At 40.2% G+C, this 22,868-nt stretch overlaps 1 protein-coding gene and 1 long non-coding RNA gene across 2 annotated transcripts in view; both read right to left on the bottom strand.

The window, feature by feature from the left end:
- Positions 1–22,353, bottom strand: part of LOC143274390 (uncharacterized) — a 34,558-nt gene extending 12,205 nt beyond the window's left edge. The window contains exon 1 of the long non-coding RNA XR_013053039.1: positions 3,174–22,353. This is a non-coding gene — a long non-coding RNA (uncharacterized LOC143274390). The remainder of the gene's footprint in view (positions 1–3,173) is intronic.
- LOC102920757 (dnaJ homolog subfamily C member 8) lies at positions 392–1,842 on the bottom strand. The gene has a single exon (XM_042282184.2). It carries the CDS (start codon positions 1,812–1,814, stop codon positions 1,053–1,055), a length of 762 nt encoding a protein of 253 aa, XP_042138118.2. The 5' UTR covers positions 1,815–1,842; the 3' UTR covers positions 392–1,052.
- Positions 22,354–22,868: the final 515 nt, after the last annotated feature.

Here is a 22,868-nt window from a genome sequence, read left to right as displayed (position 1 = left end):
CTAGAGTTTTCCTGCTTTGCCCACAGTCAGGACAAATCTTTGTCACCCGCCAGTCCCACAGCCGCTCAGACCCAACCAAGTAAACACAGAGACTTATATTGCATACAAACTGTATGGCCGTGGCAGGCTTCTTGCTAACTGTTCTTATAGCTTAAATTAATCCATTTCCATAAATCTATACCTTGCCACGTGGCTGGTGGCTTACCGGCATCTTCACATGCTGCTGGTCATGGCGGTGGCTGCAGTGTCTCTCTGCCTCAGCCTTCTGCTTCCCAGAATTCTCCTTTCTCCTTGTCCCACCTACTTCCTGCCTGGCCACTGGCCAATCAGTGTTTTATTTATTGACCAATCAGAGCAATTTGACATACAGACCGTCCCACAGCACTTCCCCTTTCTTTTTTTTTTTTTTTTTTTTTTGGTATAAAAATTTATTATACGTAAAAGAATATCAGCACTAATGAATGCAGACAAGCGAGGACACAGTAGGGCTGGCTGGAAGATGGAAATTCTTTGGAAAGTGAGCAGGTCCAAGTGGCTGGGAGCCTCATTCCACTCTGAGTGATTAGTCAGTCAACCACCACAGGGCACGAGGGTGACTGCCCTGTGAGTCCACAGGCCTCTACTGGATCTAGGCATCAAGGATGGCACACCTAGAAACAATAAAGGGGCTTCCCGTGGTGGCCCAGGCTGGTCTGGAGTCACAGAAATAGCACTGTAAGCAAGACGTTAAATTGGAGGATGTCCACCAACTATACATGACCTTGAGCCACCACAATTCAGTGAAATACAAAACATTAAGTTACAGGCTGTAGGAAGAGCAGGCGGCAGTCAGCGGCCCCTTCCGATCCCGGTGGTTCCGTGAGTGAGGGCGGGGAAGGTTAGATCAAGCCCCTCCTCTCAATGTACAAATTACTTTGATTGATATTAAATCGTATTGAAAACAAAATAGACTAAAAAGCCAACACTACTCTATGTTGGGGTGGAAGTGGAGAAAGAATGAGTCCTTGAAGCAGAAGGAGCAGCCAGGGCAGCTGTGGCTGTGGCCCTGCTGGTCACTCTCGCTGCTCCATCTTTACTTTTGGCGGCCGAAGGAAGGTGCGGTTCTTTTTCTCCTTCTTCCCCTTTGTGTTTGCCTGGAAATTTCGCCAACTGTCCACTCGGCCATCCCGGCTTTCCTCGAAGTTTTTCTGCCACTCCCTTTCTCGCTTGGCTTTTTCCTGCGCTTCAATCTCCTCTTCTCTTTGTCGTTTCCTTTCATGCATTTCTTTGGCTTCTCTCTCTTTCCTTTTAATTTCCAGCTCAGCAAACAGTTTCATGGTCTGTTTGTAGACTGCCTGTTTGAACAGTTCCGGATCATCCTCCTCTACATTTGTAGGCTTTCCTTCCTTCTTTAGCTGTTTCTTTCGCTCTTTAACAGTGTGTTCCACGTATTCTTTTCCTGCCTGAATTACATCCAGGGCCCTCTTCTTTTGTTCCTGATCCAGTAGCAACTTGTAAGCTTTGTCCACAGCTTCAAAAGCCTTCTGTGCTCGGTCAGCGTCATCTTGGTTCTTGTCAGGATGCACCAATATAGACAACTGCCGAAACCTCTTTTTTATTTCTTCATCTGTCACTTCAGGATCTATCTGAAGAACCTCAAATGGATTCAGATTAAAGTAAGAGGAACCAGGACGAGTCAATCTTTCAATCTGATTTTTGGATGTTAGAACAGAATCTCTCTTCTCTATTTGTTTCACCTCACTGTAGAAGGTCATAAATGCCTCCTCTGTGCTGCCTCCGCCGCCCGAAGCCCCGCTCTCTCCCGAAGCCGCCATTTTCCCGGCCAGCCGGCACGTGACCGTTCTGCGCAGGCCTCTTTTTTTTTTTTTTAAAGGAAGGTTTTAACTTTTACACATCTCCAAAGTCAGCTTGGTATATTTGGGAATTTGGGCGTAGCTTCTCTTACTACTTCCTGCTGGAGGGGGGCGCTGTATCTTATGGGGACACAAAGAAAATTTTAGGATCACGGAGTAGTCCGTGAGACCATATCGTCTGAGCCAGTTGCCTTGAAACAATTCTGGATGTTGGATCATCTGGGCCATGGTGTCATCGGAGACCTTTCAGGTGGTCTTGGCTGGTCAAACCTGATGTATCTTAATCTGGAACAAATCCATAGCCTCTGGTTTTCTGTGGAAACAAAAGCAGAGCCTCCTTTCCAAAGCAACATATCCTTACATCCAAATTTTGAAGTTAAGGTAACTTTAAAACACACCTTTTGGCATAACTCAACAGCTTTTGCAATCAAATGTTTCTCTTCAGTTACGAATATCAAAGAGAACATAATCCAGATTCTCTGTGTGGTAGCCATCTTTATGTGGCTTATGTTTTATATTACCTTGAGCCTATTGCTTTAAACTGCAGCCTTCTAAGCCTGAAATGGCGCTGTGGCTTCTGGCTCCGCCCACTTCAGCTTCCCAACATGGCAGTGGTACGTTTTCCGCCAGCTCTGGGAGCCATCGTGGGTCTATGCTTTTATCCAAGCAGCGTGTAGCCCAGAAACCTCTTTTTTTGTACTAGCAAAGGCTAAATCCACCATGCAGCTTAATGTGCCACTTGCAGAGGCCTCATTCCCACCATACTGCAGACCGAGCTCACACGCTAGGAACCCGCCAGTAGCTCACACCGGCAGGCTGCCACTCATTTGAGAGAGACAATTAGGAAGCTGTTTTTAGTTCCGTTTTAGAATCTTTTCTCAGGTTTTAGGTAAAAACTCTTGCCAACACGTTGGGCACCATTTGTAGCTTGAGTTTTCCTGCTTTGCCCACAGTCAGGACAAATCTTTGTCACCCGCCAGTCCCACAGCCGCTCAGACCCAACCAAGTAAACACAGAGACTTATATTGCTTACAAACTGTATGGCCGTGGCAGGCTTCTTGCTAACTGTTCTTATAGCTTAAATTAATCCATTTCCATAAATCTATACCTTGCCACGTGGCTGGTGGCTTACCGGCATCTTCACATGCTGCTGGTCATGGCGGTGGCTGCAGTGTCTCTCTGCCTCAGCCTTCCGCTTCCCAGAATTCTCCTTTCTCCTTGTCCCACCTACTTCCTGCCTGGCCACTGGCCAATCAGTGTTTTATTTATTGACCAATCAGAGCAATTTGACATACAGACCGTCCCACAGCAATATATTACAATTTTAAATGAGTTGCATAAATATAATACCTTAAACAAGAGTAGAAATACACATACAGTATAACAACATTAACTTTATGTTTGTATCAATAAACCAAAATCCATACCAATGTTAAGTATTTTGAGATTAACAGTTATTTTTTGTATCAAAGTAGACTCAATAATCTATCCCTTTCTATCATTTCTATATCATATCCCCCTTTTTTCTTTAGAAAAAGATTGCATTTATAATCAATACCCTTTAAATAAAACAAACATAAACAATATTTTGGGAATTTGGGTATAGCTTTTCATACTACTTCCTGCTGATTGGAGGTGCTGACAATCTTATGGGGATCCTGAGAAAATTTACAATTATGGTTAAATCTTGGCTGTAGTAGTCTGTGAGGCTGCATCATCTCAGCTAGTTGCTTTGAAGCTGTTCTGGATGTAGCATCATCTGCACCGTGGCTGTTATCAGAGAAGATCCCATTGGAAGGCACAAGAATTAGAGACCCACTTGTTCACACACTCTGGAATCCCATAAGAATACTAAACTGGAACCCATAATATATACTTGGAGGACCTAGTGCAGACCCATATAGGTCCAGTCCATGCTGCTTAAATCTCTGTGAATCCATAAAAGCTTTGCTATGTTTATTTAGCAGGCCTTGTTTTCTTGGTGTCCACCATTCTCTCAGGTTCATAAACTATTTTCAGACTCCTCTTCCATGGGGTTCCCTGAGCTCTGAGGGCATGGATTTCATGGAAATATCCCATTTTGGGGGCTGAGTGTTCCAAGGGCTCTCACTCTTTGTGCAATGTCTGTTTGTGGGTCTCTGTATTTGTTCTCTTCTGTTACAGGAAGAAGCTTCTCTGATGGTGGCTGATGAGAGAATTGATCTATGAGTATATCAAAATATCATTAGGAGTCATTTTATCAATATGTTTCTTTTTTTTTTTTCTTTTAGACCAGTATTATTTCATTTTCCAATAGGTTCCTAAGCTATTGGTTGGGGGAAGGGAAATATATATACATACAGAAGGAGGGTGTTGTTGTGCTCTCTTCTGGCCAAAGGTGGTCATGTGATGATGTGCATACCAGGTGTGGGGTGCCACCTTGTGGAAGTAAGAATTTAGTGCATCTGAACAGTGTCTTCTATAATTGCCTTGGTCCACAAGCATATTTCCTCTCTCAAAAAGGAACCCAACTTTAGTCATAACCGAAAGGCGCACTTGTTCTCTGGTGAGATTCATGCTCACCCCTCTACCTGGCAAAAGTTCAAAGGTCTTTCAGAGCCATGATAATGCTAGGGAACCCAGGTCACTGACTATCATTGGAAAACTCAGGCCAGTGTCTTCTGGGACACTAAGACACTGTTCTCCAAATACCCAACTAAAAGTTCTTACTCTACAAGCCTTGTCAGATGTCATGGTAGAAATTCAGTCATTATCCTGAATCCCATAAACGAATGATATATTTTATAATGAGCCAATAGTAATGTGATTGTTTGTGGTTGTAGGACACCAAGAAGAAACTGCCTGCCTTGGTGGTGCCCACTATTAGCTGGAGAACTCAAGGAGGAGGGCAGAGGCAGGCAGATATCAGGGAGTAAAACATCCTGGTTTATATAAATAGCTCCAGGCTAAATACACATGAAAGAAACCTTCTGTTCCAAAATATGATTTTCAGTACTTGGCAACCAAGATGAACATGTCATTGCAGATATTATAGTGTGTGTGTCCCTTCTGCATGCAAAGTATAAGATTAAACTTTATCATGCCAAGAGAACATTCATGAGAAACTCAGAAACCCAAGCAACTAGACAGATAAGAGCAGAAGCGATTAAAATATTAATATAAAAATATAGCCAGGGGATGGTGGCACATGCCTTTTAACCCCAGCAGGCAGATCTCTGACTTGCAGCCCAACCTGATATATAGAGTTAGTTCTAGGACAGTCAAGGCTATATAAAGAAACCCTGTCTGAGAAAAACCCCAAGAAGGCTGGGGGTAGTGGGGGGAATAAAACTAAGTTTTACATAGGATCTTTTAGAAGCCAAAGTGGCTGATTCTGTACTATTATTTAAACAAATAAAAAAGTAGGCTAGAAAGTCTACATCTATTTTGCTTAAAAATACAACTGTAGTCTTAAACTCTATTGCTGTTTTACAACATCCTTTTATTTTTAACATCCTATCAGTTCCCTGCCTTTAAGACCAGTGTTGTTTGTAAAACAAAACTTCCAACTAAGCTATATATATATAAATATATACCACTACAATTCAAAACTGAAAGAGATAACGTTAAGAGAGAATCAGCTTGTTCCAAACTTTGCTGTTCCTGAGTATCAATTTGGAAAGCGTCTTCTTATGGTTATGGTGAGCAACTTTGCCTACCATTTCCCATCAAGCAATTCTTTCCATGCAATTGAGGCCATTTCTGTGATATCCAGTTGCAGGTAATTCTGATTAGCTGCATGATTCTGACATTTTGTGGCTCTAGTTGAGTATAGAGGAATCCCAGGTTTTCTGTCTAAGGAATGCTCTTTTTCTCCCTCCCCCCATTTTATTATTTTATGTCTCTGTGTGTTTTGTCTGCTTGTATGTGTGTGCATCACATGCTTGCCAGGTGTGGGCAGAGTCCAGAAGACAGCATTGCCTCTCCTGGGACAGAATTACAAGTACAGGTAATTGTTAGCCTTTGGTGTGTACTGAAAACCAAACCCAGATTCTCTGGAAGAACAAGTGCTTTCAACTGCTGAAATATCTTTCCAGCATCCATCCCACACTGCTCTCTACTACCCTGAGCTGTTCCTCTACACTTCAGTTTTTCTGTAGCCTCTTTGACTGCACCTGCCAAAACAAAATGACTTTCAGGGTTACACCATCTATTTAGATAAAAACAAACAAACAAACAAAGGAACAGTCCTGTAACTCTGGGCTCCCTCCAGATGTAACTATGGCTGCATGCCCATACCATTTTCTTTGTTTTTATTGTGGTCTTCTTACTCCAAATGACAAGAGAGAGAGGCAAGTGGAGGTAGTGGTGCTATGGTATTGGTTAGTATACATCTAGGAACCAGTATAAGATTGTCTTTTTTTAAAAAAAAAAAAAATTGAACAGTGGCATTTGACAAAAAGGACAGAAGGTAGATAGCATGTCCAGCCCTCTATGAACCATTTTGTTTCCCCATAAAAATGCATAAAAACTGATTTTCCAAAAGAGGTCGCCAAAACACCATTTTTAGATTCTATCCTTTCAATTGGGACCTTCCTTTTGTTGGTTTTCGTTTGTTGAGATTCAATTTCTTTGTGTATCTCTAGCTGTCCTGGAACTAGCACTGTTGATCAGGCTGTCCTTGAACTCAGAATTCCTCCTGCCTTTGCCTCCTGAATGCTAGGATCAAAGTTGTGTACCACCATACCCAATCCTGAACTGGGACCTTCTTCCCCCCCCCCCCCCCAGAGCTGAGGACCAAACCCAGGGCCTTGTGCTTGCTAGGCAAGCGCTCTAGCACTAAGCTAAATCCCCAGTCCTGAACTGGGACCTTCTTAACACATGATTCAGGGCTATGGAGAGCACATTTCTGCCTGAAAAAAAATTCATGCATACATACATACGTGTATGTATGCAGCAATAATTATCAAAAAAAAAGAAGCAGTCAACTGGGGAGTGGGGAAAAAAGAAGGGATACAAGAGAGGAGAGCACCTTGGAAAGGAAGGAGGGATGATAAAAAGGAGGAAAAGCATTTTTTCACTTTCAGTTAAAAACATCTAAATATAACCCTACCCACAAACCCAAACCATCTAATATGACCCTAGCCATAAACCTAAACCCCTGACATTAACTCTCTAACCTGAACCCTAACCATAACTTAAGCTTAAACACCTAAACCTAAACCCTAACTCTAAACCTCTAACCCAAACACTAATCCTAACCTCTAACACTAACCCTACCCCCTAAGCTTAACCCTAACACCTAATCCTAACCCCTAACCCTAATCCCTAATCCTAACCCCAAACCCTAACCCTTAAGCCTAACCCCTAACATCTAACCCTGTCTAATCCTAACCTTAACCCCTAACTCTAACCTCTAATCCTAACTGTAACTTCTGACCCTTGACCCCTGACCCTTGACTCCTGACTCTAATAAAAAAAAAAAAATACCAAACATTTCCTATAGTATACAATGGCAAATCACAGTGAGTACCTGGTGTTTACTGAAAGAAACACATTACAACTGAAAAAAAAATCAATGTTGGGGATGAAGAGTATTGCAATCATAAGAGTATATCATTGCAGTGGGAACATATATATTATAGCAAACTATGGAAATGTTTCAGTGATGTTGAGGAATGGTTCTCTTTATATAGTACTTCTTGGAACTGATCTTACAACTTCACATAGCCAGAAAATGGTTTTACACTAAGCTCTACTTCCAGAAAATGGTATTTTTAAATGCAAAAATTTCAAGGATTAGAACAGATATTTTGAAACACTAATTCTTACCACAATAACAAGAATCATATCAGCCCAGGATAGAACAGATAGTTGCTGGGCAGATGAACTTGTTTTTAACAAAATCTCTAGTGTTGTTTTTTAACTAAATCTCAATCATTTGATTTTACCAATAAAGACTTGGGAGCCAGATGCTGGGATGAAAGGCTGCTAGCTCAGAGAAGCAGAGAAAGCATCCAGCTGCTTTCTTCTCCACCAGCATCCCAGAAAGAGCTTTTTCCTATGCCATCTTAAGCAAAACTCTACCAACTGGATGTTCCTTCCTCTACTTCCTATGTGTCTCTCTATCTGTACTCCTCACTTCTTCTTAATCTCTATGGTTTATTATGTTCACTTCCTATCAATTGATTGCTTGCTCTGCCTCTTAACCTATGGTTGACTTCATTTAATCCTGTTGACAATATTCAAGCAGAAAGCTCTTAGGTTAAAGGTGTATGGTAGGGCTGAGCCATACCACAATTAGAAGCAGGTTTTTCCAGCAAATAATACAATCTCAGGGTTCACAATCCATATTGACCATTACAATAACCATAGGTAACCTTAAGATATGTACAATGTCAACTGCAGTCACTGTCCAAGTGTGGAAAATCTTGCTGTTGATCAGGACAGACAGAAAAGCAATAAGAACTTGGCCTGGGAGGTGGAACCACATTAGACCCAGAGGTAAACTGTCAGGTGCTGGAAAGAGCTGTTCCCATGAATGACCTGAAGAAGAAATACTTAGTCTGAGCCATGTTGGAGCTTCTAAGGCGTCTAGCATTAGGAGCTGGGGTTGAAGCTACCAAAAGACACTGTGGAAGCCACATAAGCTACCACCAGAAAATCAGGGTTAGGTGCCAAGCAGCAGCTTCTAGTGGTCCTTTAGGGGACAAGGGGGAGCTGGGCCCAAATATTCTTAACCCTGGAAGTCTGAATGGTAAGAGCCTCCTTGGAATGGGGATGGAGGATAGGGTGATCCTGTGATCCATAACCAGAGCAGTAATCACAAGACCTCACTGACCAGCAAGTCTACTTGAAATGGTGAGCTCCTGGTTCAGTGGGGGATTTTGTCTCAAAACTAAGGTATGTATCAACCTCTGGCCTCTACACACTCACACCTAACCCCCATATCTCTCTCTCTCTCTCTCTCTCTCTCTCTCTCTCTCTCTCTCTCTCTCCCCTCTCCCCTCCTTACAGTGTTTTTGTTTATATTCAAGGCTATTTAGAATGAGACTGTATTACCTCTGTGATGCTCTCACTCCCCCTATCTCCTCTTTAGTCATGGGTGGAGATGTTTATGGCATCCTGTATGCTATGCAGCAAATATACCTAGGCCTATAACAGAAGCATGGATGGTGGATGCTTCAGCCAGTGCTCCAAGGCAGTTCACCCTAATATCCTGGAACGTCTAAAAGGTCTCAGAGACTTTTCAAAACAATGGTGGTTCAGTAGCAAGAGGCAGCCTTGTTGAGAGAATGGGCAAAGAAGCAGCAAAGGATCAGTCCAATAAATAACACCAATTGCTTCTGTAGACTAATCCTTTTGTACACTGTGAAGATGTGTTGCTCTCATTGTTAGTAAAAAGCTTATTGGCCGATGGTTAGGTAAGACTTTGGGGGCAGAAAGAATGCTGGGGAGAAAAAGGGCAGAGTCCAAGGAGATGCCACGAGATGCAGAGTGAGCAGGATGGGAAGTACATACATCAGGTAAATGAGCCTCGGGGCAGCACACAGATTAATAGAGATGGGTTAATTTAAGTTATAAGAGCTAGCTAAAAATTAGTCTGAGCTATCAGCTGAGCATTTATAATTAATATTAAGTCTCTGTGTGGTTATTTGGAAACTGGCTGGCAGGACAGATAAGTCCATCTTCAAGTTGCCCCATTCTTTCTCACAAAGTTTTTATATCAAGGGTACTGAAAGCACATCCTAGGTCATAATTTTAGCAGTAACTGTTTAAAATAAACAGACATATTCTCAATTTTAAAAACAAAGTATATACTGTCCCTATCATCAACATATTGCTTTCAGATACTAACCCATTCTTTGCAGTATTGAGTGGAGATTATAGTGACCACATTTCACTGAGCTTTGCAAGCACCCATACTGTGATTTGGATACAGTCTGTGTCTCCCAAACCTTCATGTGTTTGAAGCTTGGTTTCAGTGAGGTGAAGTTGGAAGAAGAGAGTGAAAGATCATTAGGAAGGCATTGATGCAGTTTACATAGAGTCCCAGTAAGTTTGTCTAAGAGTGAATTAATATATACCAAAACAATGAGTTAAATAGAACTCTTTTCTTTATAAGGTACCCATCATTGAGCACTTTATTATAGCAAAAGACAACAGACCAATACATCATATGGGTGTCTTCTTACTGAATTTTGCTGACACCTAGAATAGGTAACCTCTCAGTAAATTTTTCTGGCATCTGAGAAACATATTTCTTGGCAAAACATACCAGCCACTTTTTCAAAAAAATACAGTTGCCGGGAAGACACAACACAAACACATCTCTTCATCCCAAAAAAGAGAACGTATTACAGACCAAAGTAAAGACTGAAACAATGTACAATTTGATAAACCAACACCGTTTTTTTGTTGTTACTAACAGGAATATGGGTGAGGAGTTACAAGAATCAGGGATGACTCAAAAGCAGCTGCATGACTCACAAAAGCTGCAACCCTGGAGCTTTCTGCACAGCTTGAGGAAGCTAGTCAGAAGATTTCTTTTCTCTGTAGTAAGATGGTCAGAGTTTCCTCTACCAGAAGTTGTTTACTCCTTTTGATACTGCTGGGGATGGGCACTTAATAATTCTCAAAGTTTCTGTTTTCCTTAACATGTGAACTTTCGTATGAAGGAAACAGCCACAAAGCAGAACAAAGGAATTTTTTATTTTGGTTATGGTGTCAAAGATATTGTATAGCTGCTTCCTGCAAATTGAAACATTTGGGAGGAGCAGAAGACTCATGAAACTCATAAGAAACATGTCATTCAGAAGCCCATGAAACTGGTGGTTCGCCCCTGAGGAAGCATAAACAGCACACATTCTCTGGGAGAAAGGAGACTCTTCAATGGAGGGGCCCACAAATTGTTCAGGAAGCTCCAATGATACAACTTTTATTGCCCATGGTGGTGTGGAATTTTCAGTAATATGGCTGCCTGAGTCATCCAAGTTTCTCTAGATAGTCCCTTCAACCATGTTCCCGTAAGTAATCCCAATAAATTCTCTGGTTTACCAAGCTACACTTCAGTGGGATAATTTTCTTGATCTGTTGTCATTGACTTATTTGGATAAAACAGACACTTTATCATCTTTTCCCAGGGAATGTCATACAACAAGAATGTTCAGTTCATGATTGCTTAGTTCTATGTATTTGGTCTCAATATCATGGTGGCAGAAGTATGTGGTCAAGGAGGTTCTTCACCTCATGGTAGATAGCAAGCAGAGAGAAGAGAGAGGAAGGACAGACCTTCAAAAGCACAGCTCCAGTGACCTGCTTTCTCTAATAAGACCCATTTCCCAAATGGTTTTCACCACCTCCCAAAACATCATCAACATCTGGCACCAAGAATTCAACATAATGAGCCTTCTGGGGACATTTTATATTCAAGAAATAACACAGAGGCATGAACAATACCTAGGGAATCTACTGTCTTGTGACTCTCACTTGTATATTTCAGGCAGTTTCATGTTCTCCAAACTTAACCTGTTGTAACTTATCACCCTTGTTAACCACTTAGTGACTCACAACAAATCCTTCTTCAACAAGATATATGAACCTGGGAGGAAGTTCAAAGTTAATTCCTTCCTTGGGTTCTCTACATCAATCTACATGCAATAGGTGCTACCTGTAGCACTATTCCTGTATCATTTAGAGTTCTTCTTATTCTCTTTAGTCATTCATACTCTTTCCTAGTTAAGAATTCTTTATATTTAGTGTCTAGTTCAAGTTACACAAAATACTTGGATGCTGAGATGAAGAGTGCTGGCCAGTGTCAGGTATCAAGATCCTAACTTGACATTCAGAATAGATATTAGATTGTTTGGAATTGTCATATTTGAATCTGTTTCTTATAACTGTCTCTGAAATATTTGTTTTCATAGATTTTCTAGCCATCTAATTTTAATTGGTAAACATTACATTATAGAAAATTTGAAATGTTTATAAAAAAGAATATACAGTGGTGAAACTTTCAAATAGCATCTATTCTGTCATATAGTCCTTAATGGGAAAAGTACCAAAACTGCTTTTAGGAAACAATCTTTTTTCTGCTGGCTTGGCTCTTTGTTATTAAATAGTAGTTTACAGGAATACATACCCACATGTTGTGAGTTTTGGAGGATTATATTTTGGTATACCAGAGATGGGACAGGGGAAGAAAAAGTCACAGAAGTCCAAGTGGTAACATTTTTATCATCTATTGACATCTGTGATTTTCAGTGAAAGAGAAAAATTTAAACCAAGAACCAGATCATTTAGATTCCTGGGAATCCAGGGCTCCAAGAGTTGGTCAGAGTCTTCCCTATATGGGACAGAATGAGGCAAAAATCAGGCAGAAGAGAGGGGGTCATAATGTAGTAACAACCAGTGTTCAGCTAATACTATAAGGAACAGTAGAGATAAAATGGCCCTGAGGAGTGTTCTAAATTTGGGTGTTGGACAAAGCCTTTCCATCAGCTCCCATATTAAGCCACTTGATAAGAAATAGCATAGCTTGGACAGGTAGTTCCAAGTCTCAGCAGCCCCATCCATGGTAATCAAGGGAGTGGCAAGTGCCTTGGCCATGAAAAGGGCACCTGGACAGCTCTCACAGTATCCTTTATGATTAGAAAAGGGGATCTGGATTTCTTACAAAATTTATTTACTCTGAATAATAAGAAATGAAAACTAAAAATCATAAAACCACAGTTTTGTAAGACTGTAGAAACCACACAGAGACATATCATCCTGAAAGAGGAAGTCACATGCCCACTGAGGGGACAGTGTCTATTGCTCCACCAGATCATTAGGTTGGCTTTTCATTCTGTCCCAAAAATGTGAACAGAAGGATCAGAGAGGAATTGAGACATTTGCCCAACCCCCATTTTTCTAGCTCTCCTATTTCCTCTTTTTTCCCATCTATTTAGACACTCAAGATTGATGGGGTTTAAAAAGACTCAGATAAAAATGTTTCATTTATGTTTTAATATTGTAAAATTAATAACAGCATCCTCATTTTACAATAGTACTTCTAATAAAATTAAATTATGATTCATTCTAATTGTACAGGAAAGGGGTTTCAGCCTGTGCTACAGCCTAGGTGGCCTGTCCTAAATTCTGTTGAGCACTTAGGAAGCTCTGCTTCCTCCCTACTAGCTATCCTCAGGAACAGTCCTGAGACTCCTCAGAGGTTGCACACCATTCCTTTCTCAGGCTTCAGAGTCTCCAAGAATTTGAGCTACTATCTACCCCAGAATCAATGACCTTTATCTTTTCCTCACAAAGGATTCAGCCACATCCTCTGGAAACATTCTTAATAAGGTGTCTCCATCTCAAGTAAACCAAGCTCTCAAAACCACAAGGCTGGTCTCATACTCTCTTTTTTGCAGTTAATTACATATTATAATTATAATTCATTATATAAAATAAAAAAAAAACAATAATTACATATGTAGCAGTTTTTGTACCATGAGATGGCTAATCTTGGTTGTCAATGTAACACAATTCTGAGTCTCTATGGGAAGTGCAAACTTAGTTGAGGAATTGCCTAGATCAGATTGGTCTGTGGAGTATTGTCTTGATTGTGGGAAGTACTATCTTTAGGCAGGTGGGCCTGGCCCATACAAAAAATGCTAGCTAGACATGCGCTAGACATGAGAGAGCCAGCCTCCATGGTCTCTGCTTCAGCTCTGCCTGAGTTCTTGTCCTGACTTCCCTCGGTGATGGAGTGCAACATCGAAGTGTAAGATGAAATAAACTATTTCCTCCCCAATTTGCTTTTTTTTTTCTTTTTTTAAATTTATTTATATGCATATAGTATTCTGCCTCATTGTATTCCTGCAGGCCAGAAGAGGGCACCAGATCTTATTACAGACAGTTATGAGCCAATCATTTCTAGGACATATGCAATTTATTTATTTTACAGTTTCCCCTCCCCCATTCATGTCTCCTATGTTGCTGTTCAGAAAGGGGCATAGATTAGTCTCATACTTTCTAAAGAGACCAAACATGGGGACAAAAAGAAAGTAGTGCTTTTCTGGGACAAAGAAGAAAAGTTTCTTTACATCCCTTTTCAACAGATCACCAAGGAAGAAGCAGACAGGAGTTGAGTGGTATGCCATTCTGAAACCATCATAATGCTGTAGATATTCTGTTGTCTACCCATGTCTTTTGCGAGTCTTTGCAGCATTGGTCATTGCTGACACTTTACTTTCTCTTCCTTTCAGGGTCCTCTTCCCTAGGCTGCTATGTATTTTCAGTACAAAAGCACTTCTGCCTTTCCTAGCAAATTTCCTTGTTCTTTAGCTGCTTGCATTACTCTAATTTCTGTCTGAGGCATCCATTGCCCATAACTCCAGGTGTACATCTCTATTCAGTCACTCTTCTTAGTGCCCTGCCAGTATTCCCCACCCAGTTTCCTCTACTGCTAGATTTTCCTTATGGTTTCTAACTAAACCTATCTTAAAAGTGGAAACCATCCTTCCACATTCTGAAGTCAGTGTTCTTCATTTCACTGGGTTGAGGGTCAAGCTTGACTCCCATACCTGTGGTGGGAATTTAGCAGAGTCACTGTATCCAAAACAAACAGCTGTTTTTTAGAAGTACTTTGACCTTGAAGAATCCTTGTGGAAAATATTGTTTTCCATCATTTGTTTTACTGAAGGGACATTATTGCCATACTATGACCTTGGTCACAAGACACCCCAGGTACACCTGAGGCTTTTTCTTGTATTACTGTGTATTGCAAATGATAAAGGACTAAAGTTGTGAGGGCATGTGATGCTTTCCTTTAGTAAGACATGTAAGTTAGGCTAGGGACCTTGGTATGAAGAAACACTTTGTGTAACAATCAATAAATATGCCTTTGTATGGCTGTTCAGGGGGTTCAGTCCACCAGAGAGGCTGAATCTTCCTGCTGCCACATAGGCCTTAAATTTTCATCTTGGAGTGCCTTTTTCCTTCAACCAACTTGTGCTACACAGAACATCCTGACACAACCTCTCCCTAAGTCCAAGTCTTCATGATCATCCAACTTCCCTCATCACATTTCAAGCCATTAATATCTTCATTCAGAGCCTGTCTATCTGAGATAATGTCTGTTATATTCTTGAAACAGCACTAGCCACAACTTTGTCTTCAGCCTGACTCTTCCACCACAGTCTCCACAAGCCATCACCAACAAAAGATTCAAAACCATGTTTCTGTGAATACTCTGGATTTAATAAGTTTTTATAGTGTCAACTTGATTGGATTGAGAAGTGCCTAGAAGAACGTAGTAAATCCCTCCTCTAGGTAAGTTTGTGAAGGCATTTATAGCGAGACTCATCAAAAGGGGGAAGATTTGTCCTGTAAGTAGTTAGCACCATCCTACAGGTTAGGAGCCTATCGTAGGCTTTCTTTGGGCCACCAACCAGCTCCCAAATAAAGACATGGAGACTCTTTATTAGTTATGAATGATCAGCCTTATCTTACACTTGTCCCATTAGCTCTTATAACTTATTTTAACCTGTTTCTCTTCATCTATATTTTGCCTCCGGGCTTTTTACCTTTCTTTCATTCTCTATTTCCTGCTTTTCCTACTTCTTCCATGTCTGGCTGACTGGCAGCTGCCTGGCTGGCTGGCCCAGAGCATCTCCCTCTCTTCCTCCCTCATTCTCTCTTTTCTCTTGAACCTAGATTCCTCCTCCTACTTATTCTTTCTGCCTGTCAGCCTTGCCTATCCCTCTACTGCCTAGCTATTGGCCATTCAGCTTTTTATTAGACCAATCAGATGCTGTAGGCAGACAAAGCAACACATTTTTACATAGTTAAACACAGCATAAACAAATGCAACACATCTTTACAAAGTTAAACAAATGCAACATGTCTTTACATAGTTAAAGTAATATTCCACGACAGAACCAAGATGGAATAAAAAAGGAAAAAAAGAAAACCAACCAAAGCAGTCATTTTTTTCTATGCTTCCTGGCCACCAAGATATTAGCTGTTCTTCTCTACCATTATCTTTCATGCCAAAATAAATCTTTCCTACTCTAGAATAATCAACAGTAGGTTGAATAAGGAAGGGATAAAATTAGGGATCACAGAACAGAAAAATGGATCTTATGTATCTTGAGTATGCCTGAAAGTTATGGGGTTAGATATTAACATTGGATTCTAAAGCATGTGCCCTTTGCACTGATGTAACTAGTAGATGTTAGAAAGCTCACTCTGAGGCTCATGTTCTCATTTAGCCACATCAGAAGACAGTTTAGACAGCTTAGCCCTGGTCTTGGAAGCCTTCTTATGTGCCCATGGAACATGCATCACTGCATTGTGACTGGGTTTACCTCTCTAGCTTCTGTATTTAGACTTTTACATTGTTCTAAGATAACTTGTGTCTATTATAGTCCTTGTACCAGAATAGTAGCTTCTCAATAAATCTTTGTTAAAGAATAAATAATTTTAAATGTGAATCCTCTGAATTAGTGATGTTTTCCATTGTAATCTTTTATTTATTCCTTAGTAGAAGGAATTTAATATAAAAAGAGTACTATTTGACCCTTTGAAGTATGGCAGTTACTTTGAAGGAGGAGGAGAATATTCTTTTGTAAGCAACATAGGTCCCATAAGAAAGCAAGTTTGCGAACTATAGATAAACATCTTGTCATGAACAGTGCTAATAAACAAGTAATTGTTCACTTGAGTATGAAATCTGTTCATTCTATTGCAAGAATCTCAGGGGAGAAGAGCTGCTGAAAACTGGATGGGAGAAGTAATTCAGGATGAAAATGTGCAAGAAATGGATACTTTTATCCAGGTGCTAGTTAAAGCACTCAAGTTAGTGAGATGAGTTTGGGCTTACTTGGCAAAAAAGGAGAGACTTGAAGGTTGGCAAAGTTGGTCGGAGCACAGAGTAAATACCTGGGCATCTGGACTTAGAAACACCAGACTCAGGTCAGTTCTGTGTGGGACATCTACTCTGGTGGCCATAGATCTTTTCTTCAGGGATGTGCCTTTTGACTGCCTCTGTAGGGCCCAGTTATGTTCATTATTTCTAGTAGTTAGGCTATAATTGATCCATTTTAGATGGCACAGACTTAACATTTGTGACCAGAAGGCAGCTTTCTGTGACTTGTGTAAACTGCAATGCTCCTTAAAAGGCTATTCTTTTCTCTCCTATCCTATTCTCTCCTCGTATCATCCTTCCTTTCATTTTTTCTCTTCCTCCTTTCCCTCTCCACCCTTACTTCTCCTTCCCTTCCCATTCCTGTATTCATACAGTGTCTATCTGTCCATGTACCCATCCACCCATTCATCCATCCATCCATCCTTGTTTGTCTCTGTTTGTCTGTGTATTTATATATCTGTAATGCATCTATCAATTCATCTAATTTTTGTGTCACTTTAGGTAAATGGACCACACCTTGCTCTATTTTACCTCTGCACATTTGCAGAGAATTTCTACTCTATATTCCATTTAACTGTGAGCCAACTCTTGCTTGGATGCAACAGGACTTTCCCCAGAACTCCTTTCTCTAGGTTTCTATTCTTGGACTGTGTAGCCCACCTTCCTTTTGCTCTTGGAGTCTCTGTGTCATTCACAGTGATTCTTAGAAACTAATGTGACTTTGTCTATATTACTACATTTTTTTCTTTAAATAGTGAATCTCATAAAATTAGGAGTTATTTTGTGGCATAGGTTAACATCTTGAATACAGCAGGCCTCCATAAATATCTGTTGAATGATTACAAGGATGCTGAATGTTGCTATGGATGGTTAGTGTACCATATTACATATTACCTTCTCTAAATGTTTCCACATCTGCTTCAAGAAGGGTGAAAGTTCTGCCCAAGTTCCCTCATCCTCTTGAAGGAGAACTGAAGAAAGCATTCCTATCCTAGCCATGATACTCATTATCTTCCATGGGAGGGGAAAGCAGACTTAGGGTTGACTAATTAATTCCCTTCTCACAGGCACATCTGAGAGTGAGACTCTAGATGTAGATGAAAGGAGAGGGTAATATAAGAACAATTTCCTTTCTGTACCTAAGTAAATATTTTCCCATGTGGCCTTGTTGGGGCTTTTCATTGTGTATTGCTCCTTTAGTTCTTGATAAGTTAATTCTTATGTGTTTCTCCTAATTTGTCATATTATATTGAAATCCATAGTGGAGATTTAAAACTACACTTGCTCTCCTAGTTTCCCCTGAGTTATAGAGTCTACATCTGTAGCTGCAAGTTTTCCTGTGCCCTGCCTGGTCTGCAGCCACTCAGACCCAAGTAAATACACAGAGGCTTATATTAATTAAAACTGCTCAGCCATTAGCTCAGGCTAACTACTGACCAGCTCTTACATTTAAACTCAGCCCATTTATGTTAATTTATATGGTGTCACATGTTCTGTGGCTTTACCTATGTGCCATTATATGCTTGCTCCCTGAATGGCAGGCTGATGTCTCCTGACTTAGCTTTCCTTTCCCCAGAATTCTCCTTGTCTATCAAGGACTATTGTGCTGTGGGATGGTCTGTATGTCAAATCTGTTGCTCTGATTGGTCAATAAATAAAACACTGATTGGCCAGTGGCCAGGCAGGAGGAAGTATAGGCAGGACAAGGAGGAGAAGAATTCTGGGAAGTGGAAGGCTGAGTCAGAGAAACTGCCAGCCACCACCATGACAAGCTGCATGCGAAGACACCAGTAAGCCACGAGCCATGTGGCAAGGTATAGATTAATTTAAGCTATAAGAACAGTTAGCAAGAAGCCTGCCACGGCCATACAGTTTGTAAGCAATATAAGTCTCTGTGTTTACTTGGTTGGGTCTGAGCAGCTGTGGGACTGGCGGGTGACAGAGATTTGTCCTAACTGTGGGCAAGGCAGGAAAACTCTAGCTACACTATTGGGGTCCAGTCCCTTGATAGTGCCCTCCCAGGGCCCGGGAAGAATCTACAACAAGCTGATAATTAATTTTTGATAATAGGAAATGAATCTATGTACACAAAACTCCTTAGTCCATACACTTTATTATTCTGTGTCAGTTCTCTCTCTGCATAGCTTCTATTCTGCTCTCATGCCTACCTCCTTTCTTGCCTGATTTCTCTCTACATGTATCTGCTGTCCTCTCTAAGTTCTATCTTAATTCTCTCATATTAGTTCTGCCCCATCTAGGTTCTCATGCATCTAGTTCTTCCCATCTCAGCTTCTCTCCTATCTCCTTCTTTCTCATCTTGTTCTTCCCCATCTGGCTCTTCCTCATCTTCCATCTCATTCTTCTAGGACTCTCTTCTAGCCCTCAATATAGTTCATCCCATCTAGTTTGTTCCTCTCCAGTTCTTACCCATCTAGTTCTTCCATTCTCATTTCTCTTCTCTGTCTCATCCTCAAGTTTCATCCCTCAAATTCCTCCTCTGAATCTCCTTATAACCCTCAATTCTTTACCTCCCCTAGTTCTCTAGGGTATCCAGTTATATACTCAAGCAATAGCAATCCTCCACCTCCAGCCAGATCATCAGGCTTGAATTCTTACAGGGTCATACAGGTAAGGATTTTCCTCAGGCAGTGACCATCAGGCTTTCTTTTACAACCTGAAAATGGAGTGGTTAAGGGAGGAGGCCAATTGAGAGCTGATCGGTTAGTATATCAAGAAGGGGATCTATGTGCTCAGTTAGGTAAGAAGTTAGGAAGCTATAATGTTAGTGATAGAAAAGGAGGGTCTCAGATTGCACAAGAAATAAAACTATCCACCTGACCTAGGAGACAGGTGTTGTTTCATTTGGCCTTGGATGCTTGATAGGTATTTTATATAAATACACTGTAAAGAGTTCTTGGAAGCACGCATAGCATTACAAGAAAATCACTGTAGGAACCAGCTAATATATATACAAAAGCTAAAATATCACCAAGACTTCTTAAGCCATGGCTTGACCTTTGGAGAAGTCCTTGACTTTTCCAAGCAGTAGCTTTTGTGATAGTAGCTGAATTCATTATGTTTTCCTGCAGCTTGCAGCACTTGTCTGCTTATCCTGCCTATACTTCTTGCCTGGCTACTGGACAATCAGCGTTTTATTTATCAACCAATCAGAGCAACACATATTCACAGCATACAGAACATCCCACAGCATACATCTGACCAGAATTATTAATGTCCTGCTAGCTCACCAAAAAATGATTCAGAAGGAGCAATATATGAAATATATGAAAGACAATGACAAATTTTCCAGGACATTACACTGATCTCTGTAGTATGGTATTGATTGGCTAATACAAAATGGTATTGACTATGGTGATATTTTATTTGTACTGAAATGTGATTTTAATTGTATATTAATAAATAAAGTTGCCCGGGGGTCAGAGCTATTAGAGCCATAGCAAGAGCCAGGTGGTGGTGGCGCACACCTTTTAATCCCAGCACTTGGTAGGCAGAGCTAGGTAGATCTCTGTGTGTTCAAGGATACAGCCAACATTGGAGACACACGCCTTTAATCTCAATACCTTAGAAGATCTGGAGGGCTGTACATACAGGCAGTGACAAGGCAGTCGTGTGTTTGGATTTACAACCAATGAGAAGGCAGAAGAGAAAGTCTATATAAAGACAAACAGTCAGGAAGTAGGTCTCTTTCGGAGAGGTCTCTTGGCTAAAGAGGTTAGCTGCAGCAGGTGGGTAAGGCTCTTAGCTCTGATCTCTTGGCTTTCTTCTTTGCATTGGTTCTGTGTTTCTTATTTAATAAGATTGTTGGTTACATCTACAATTGACTTCACAGGCAAGGAACCCTCACATAGAATTTGGTTTCCTGTAACTTCTGTCTCATGACAGAATTTGATTTGAATTTCTGGACATAGGTAAGAGTGCTCCAAGATAAAGAGGAACTAGATATCCTTAGCAAGTTTTTATAATAGCAAATATCTACAAGAATGTCTGTGAGCTAGGTAATGCCATGCTAAGGTCTTCCCATACAATATCCTATTTATCCTCTAATCAAAACTATGAGGCAGGTATTATTATACTCAATTATACAGAAGAAAACTAAGGCTTAAAATAGTAAAATTTGCAAATTAACTCAATACCCTGTGTAAGACAAATTGCTAAATGGTCTTATTAATAAAAAACCTGGAGCCAGATATTGGAGTAAAATCTGAGAGATCAGCAAAGCAGAAAGAAGCCAGCCATATTCTTACCACTTGGAAATCCTCAGCCAAAGAGACCTACTTCCTGTATACCCAAGCCTATATGCCTTTTTGTTCTGCATCTCACTTCCTCTCTCTACCCAGCTACATCACTTCCTGTCTGTCTGTACAGACTTCCAGGCCTCTATGGTTAGTGCTTGGATTAAAGGCATGTGTCACCACACCTGGCTCTGTTCTCCAGTGTGGCCTTAAAATCACAGAGATCTGGATGGATCTCTGCCTCCGGAATGCTAGGTTTAAAGATGTGTGCTACCATTACCTGACTTCTATATTTAATATAGTGGCTGGCTTTTTCCTCTGATGCTCAAATAAGCTTTATAAGAGTACACAATATATTGGTGACATAATATATCACCACAACCCTGACGCCAAAATCCAAGTCAAACTGATACTTATTTATATGCACACTAGACTTGAAATGTTCAATATAATAACCCTGGCCACATTAAAATTAAGTAAAATTTACAACCCACAATAGCCACATTCTGCACTTGTGTGATATCTTATCATTTATCGTTTAGAAGATAAAGACCAAGAGCATGACATTAGGGAAATTCTATTAGACAGACTGGTCTACATATTTTCTATCCAAAATAGCCCTGTCAGTTAATATCAGTATTACTTCAAATTACCAAGTTCCCTTCCTAAACTCCCACTGCCTCAAGATGATATTCAGGCCAATATAACCTTTAAGTTATTACTCTTCTGACCCCCAGAGTTTGATCTTTATCATGAAGGAAAGACTGAGTTGACCAATCAACAGTTATGATTTGATTATGTATTGAGAAAATATAACTTCTTTATAGGATATTTTTGAGTAATCTAAGATAATGGAAATAAATATAAGTAGAAGAATTTTGGAGTAAATACAGACTATACTGGTCTATATTTCCACTATATTTTTATTTTTAGACTTAGTTGCATTATGTTCAGAGTTATATAGTTTCACGAGAAGAGCAACTTATATCTGCTTTTCAGAAATATCCCTTATAGGCTCATGTGTTGTGTGTAGTTCCAAGATGGTGGCACTATATGAGACTATAGAATCTTTAAGAGGTGAGGTCTGGCTAGCAGAAGTAGGTCACTAGGGATGGTCCTTTGAAAGTTATAGCCTGCACCCTGGTTCTGGCCACTGCTTCCTGAACTGCTGTAATGTGAACAGTCTCTGCTATACATACACATATATTCCAATAGGACAGATGAACTATTCTCCTCTATAATGAACTAAAAAAAATGAGCCAAAGTAAACTTTTCCTCCCTTCAGTTGTTTTAATTGAGTAGTATTGTCACAGTGACACAAAAGTAACTAACACAAGCCAAGCTTTGTTTAATATACATATATATATATATTTTTGTATAATATATATATATATATATATATATATATATATATATATATATATATATATTTGTGTGTGTGTGTGTGTGTGTGTGTGCATACATTTAAATTAGATGCCAGGCCATCTAAGAGTTGCTATCTTAATGCTAAATTTTCACTCATTAAAGAATTAACATTTCCTGACTAGGGCTGCAATGAACTACTCGGATTCTCAATTCTTCAGAAACAATACTTTACTAGGCAGAGTTTAAAGGGAGCTCACAAGAGCAACAAACACTAGAGATAAGAGGAGAACACTTTTGCCAACATAAGCAAAATCAATGTTTGTTTATAAAACATCCCTAGTATACCCTTTTCTACTCAAGAGACTTGTTTTCTCTTAAATTTGAAGTCTCTAGGCTCAGCTTGGGTCCCAGATGTCATCTGACTTTTATTTGTTTTTCACTTGGAAAGGACAGGAACCTCAGAACCAGAAATTAAACTGCAAACTGAGAGCCTCAAATTCAGGTGTT

Source organism: Peromyscus maniculatus, chromosome 7 (assembly GCF_049852395.1).
Source record: "Peromyscus maniculatus bairdii isolate BWxNUB_F1_BW_parent chromosome 7, HU_Pman_BW_mat_3.1, whole genome shotgun sequence".
In the NCBI taxonomy this organism is placed as follows: domain Eukaryota; kingdom Metazoa; phylum Chordata; class Mammalia; order Rodentia; family Cricetidae; genus Peromyscus; species Peromyscus maniculatus.
Note: the sequence above shows the minus strand (reverse complement) of the source record. Positions and strands in the feature narration are given on the sequence as shown.

Excerpts from the sequence above, each read along its gene's own strand:
- LOC102920757 (XM_042282184.2), bottom strand. The coding sequence starts at position 1,814 with ATGGCGGCTTCGGGAGAGAGCGGGGCTTCGGGCGGCGGAGGCAGCACA.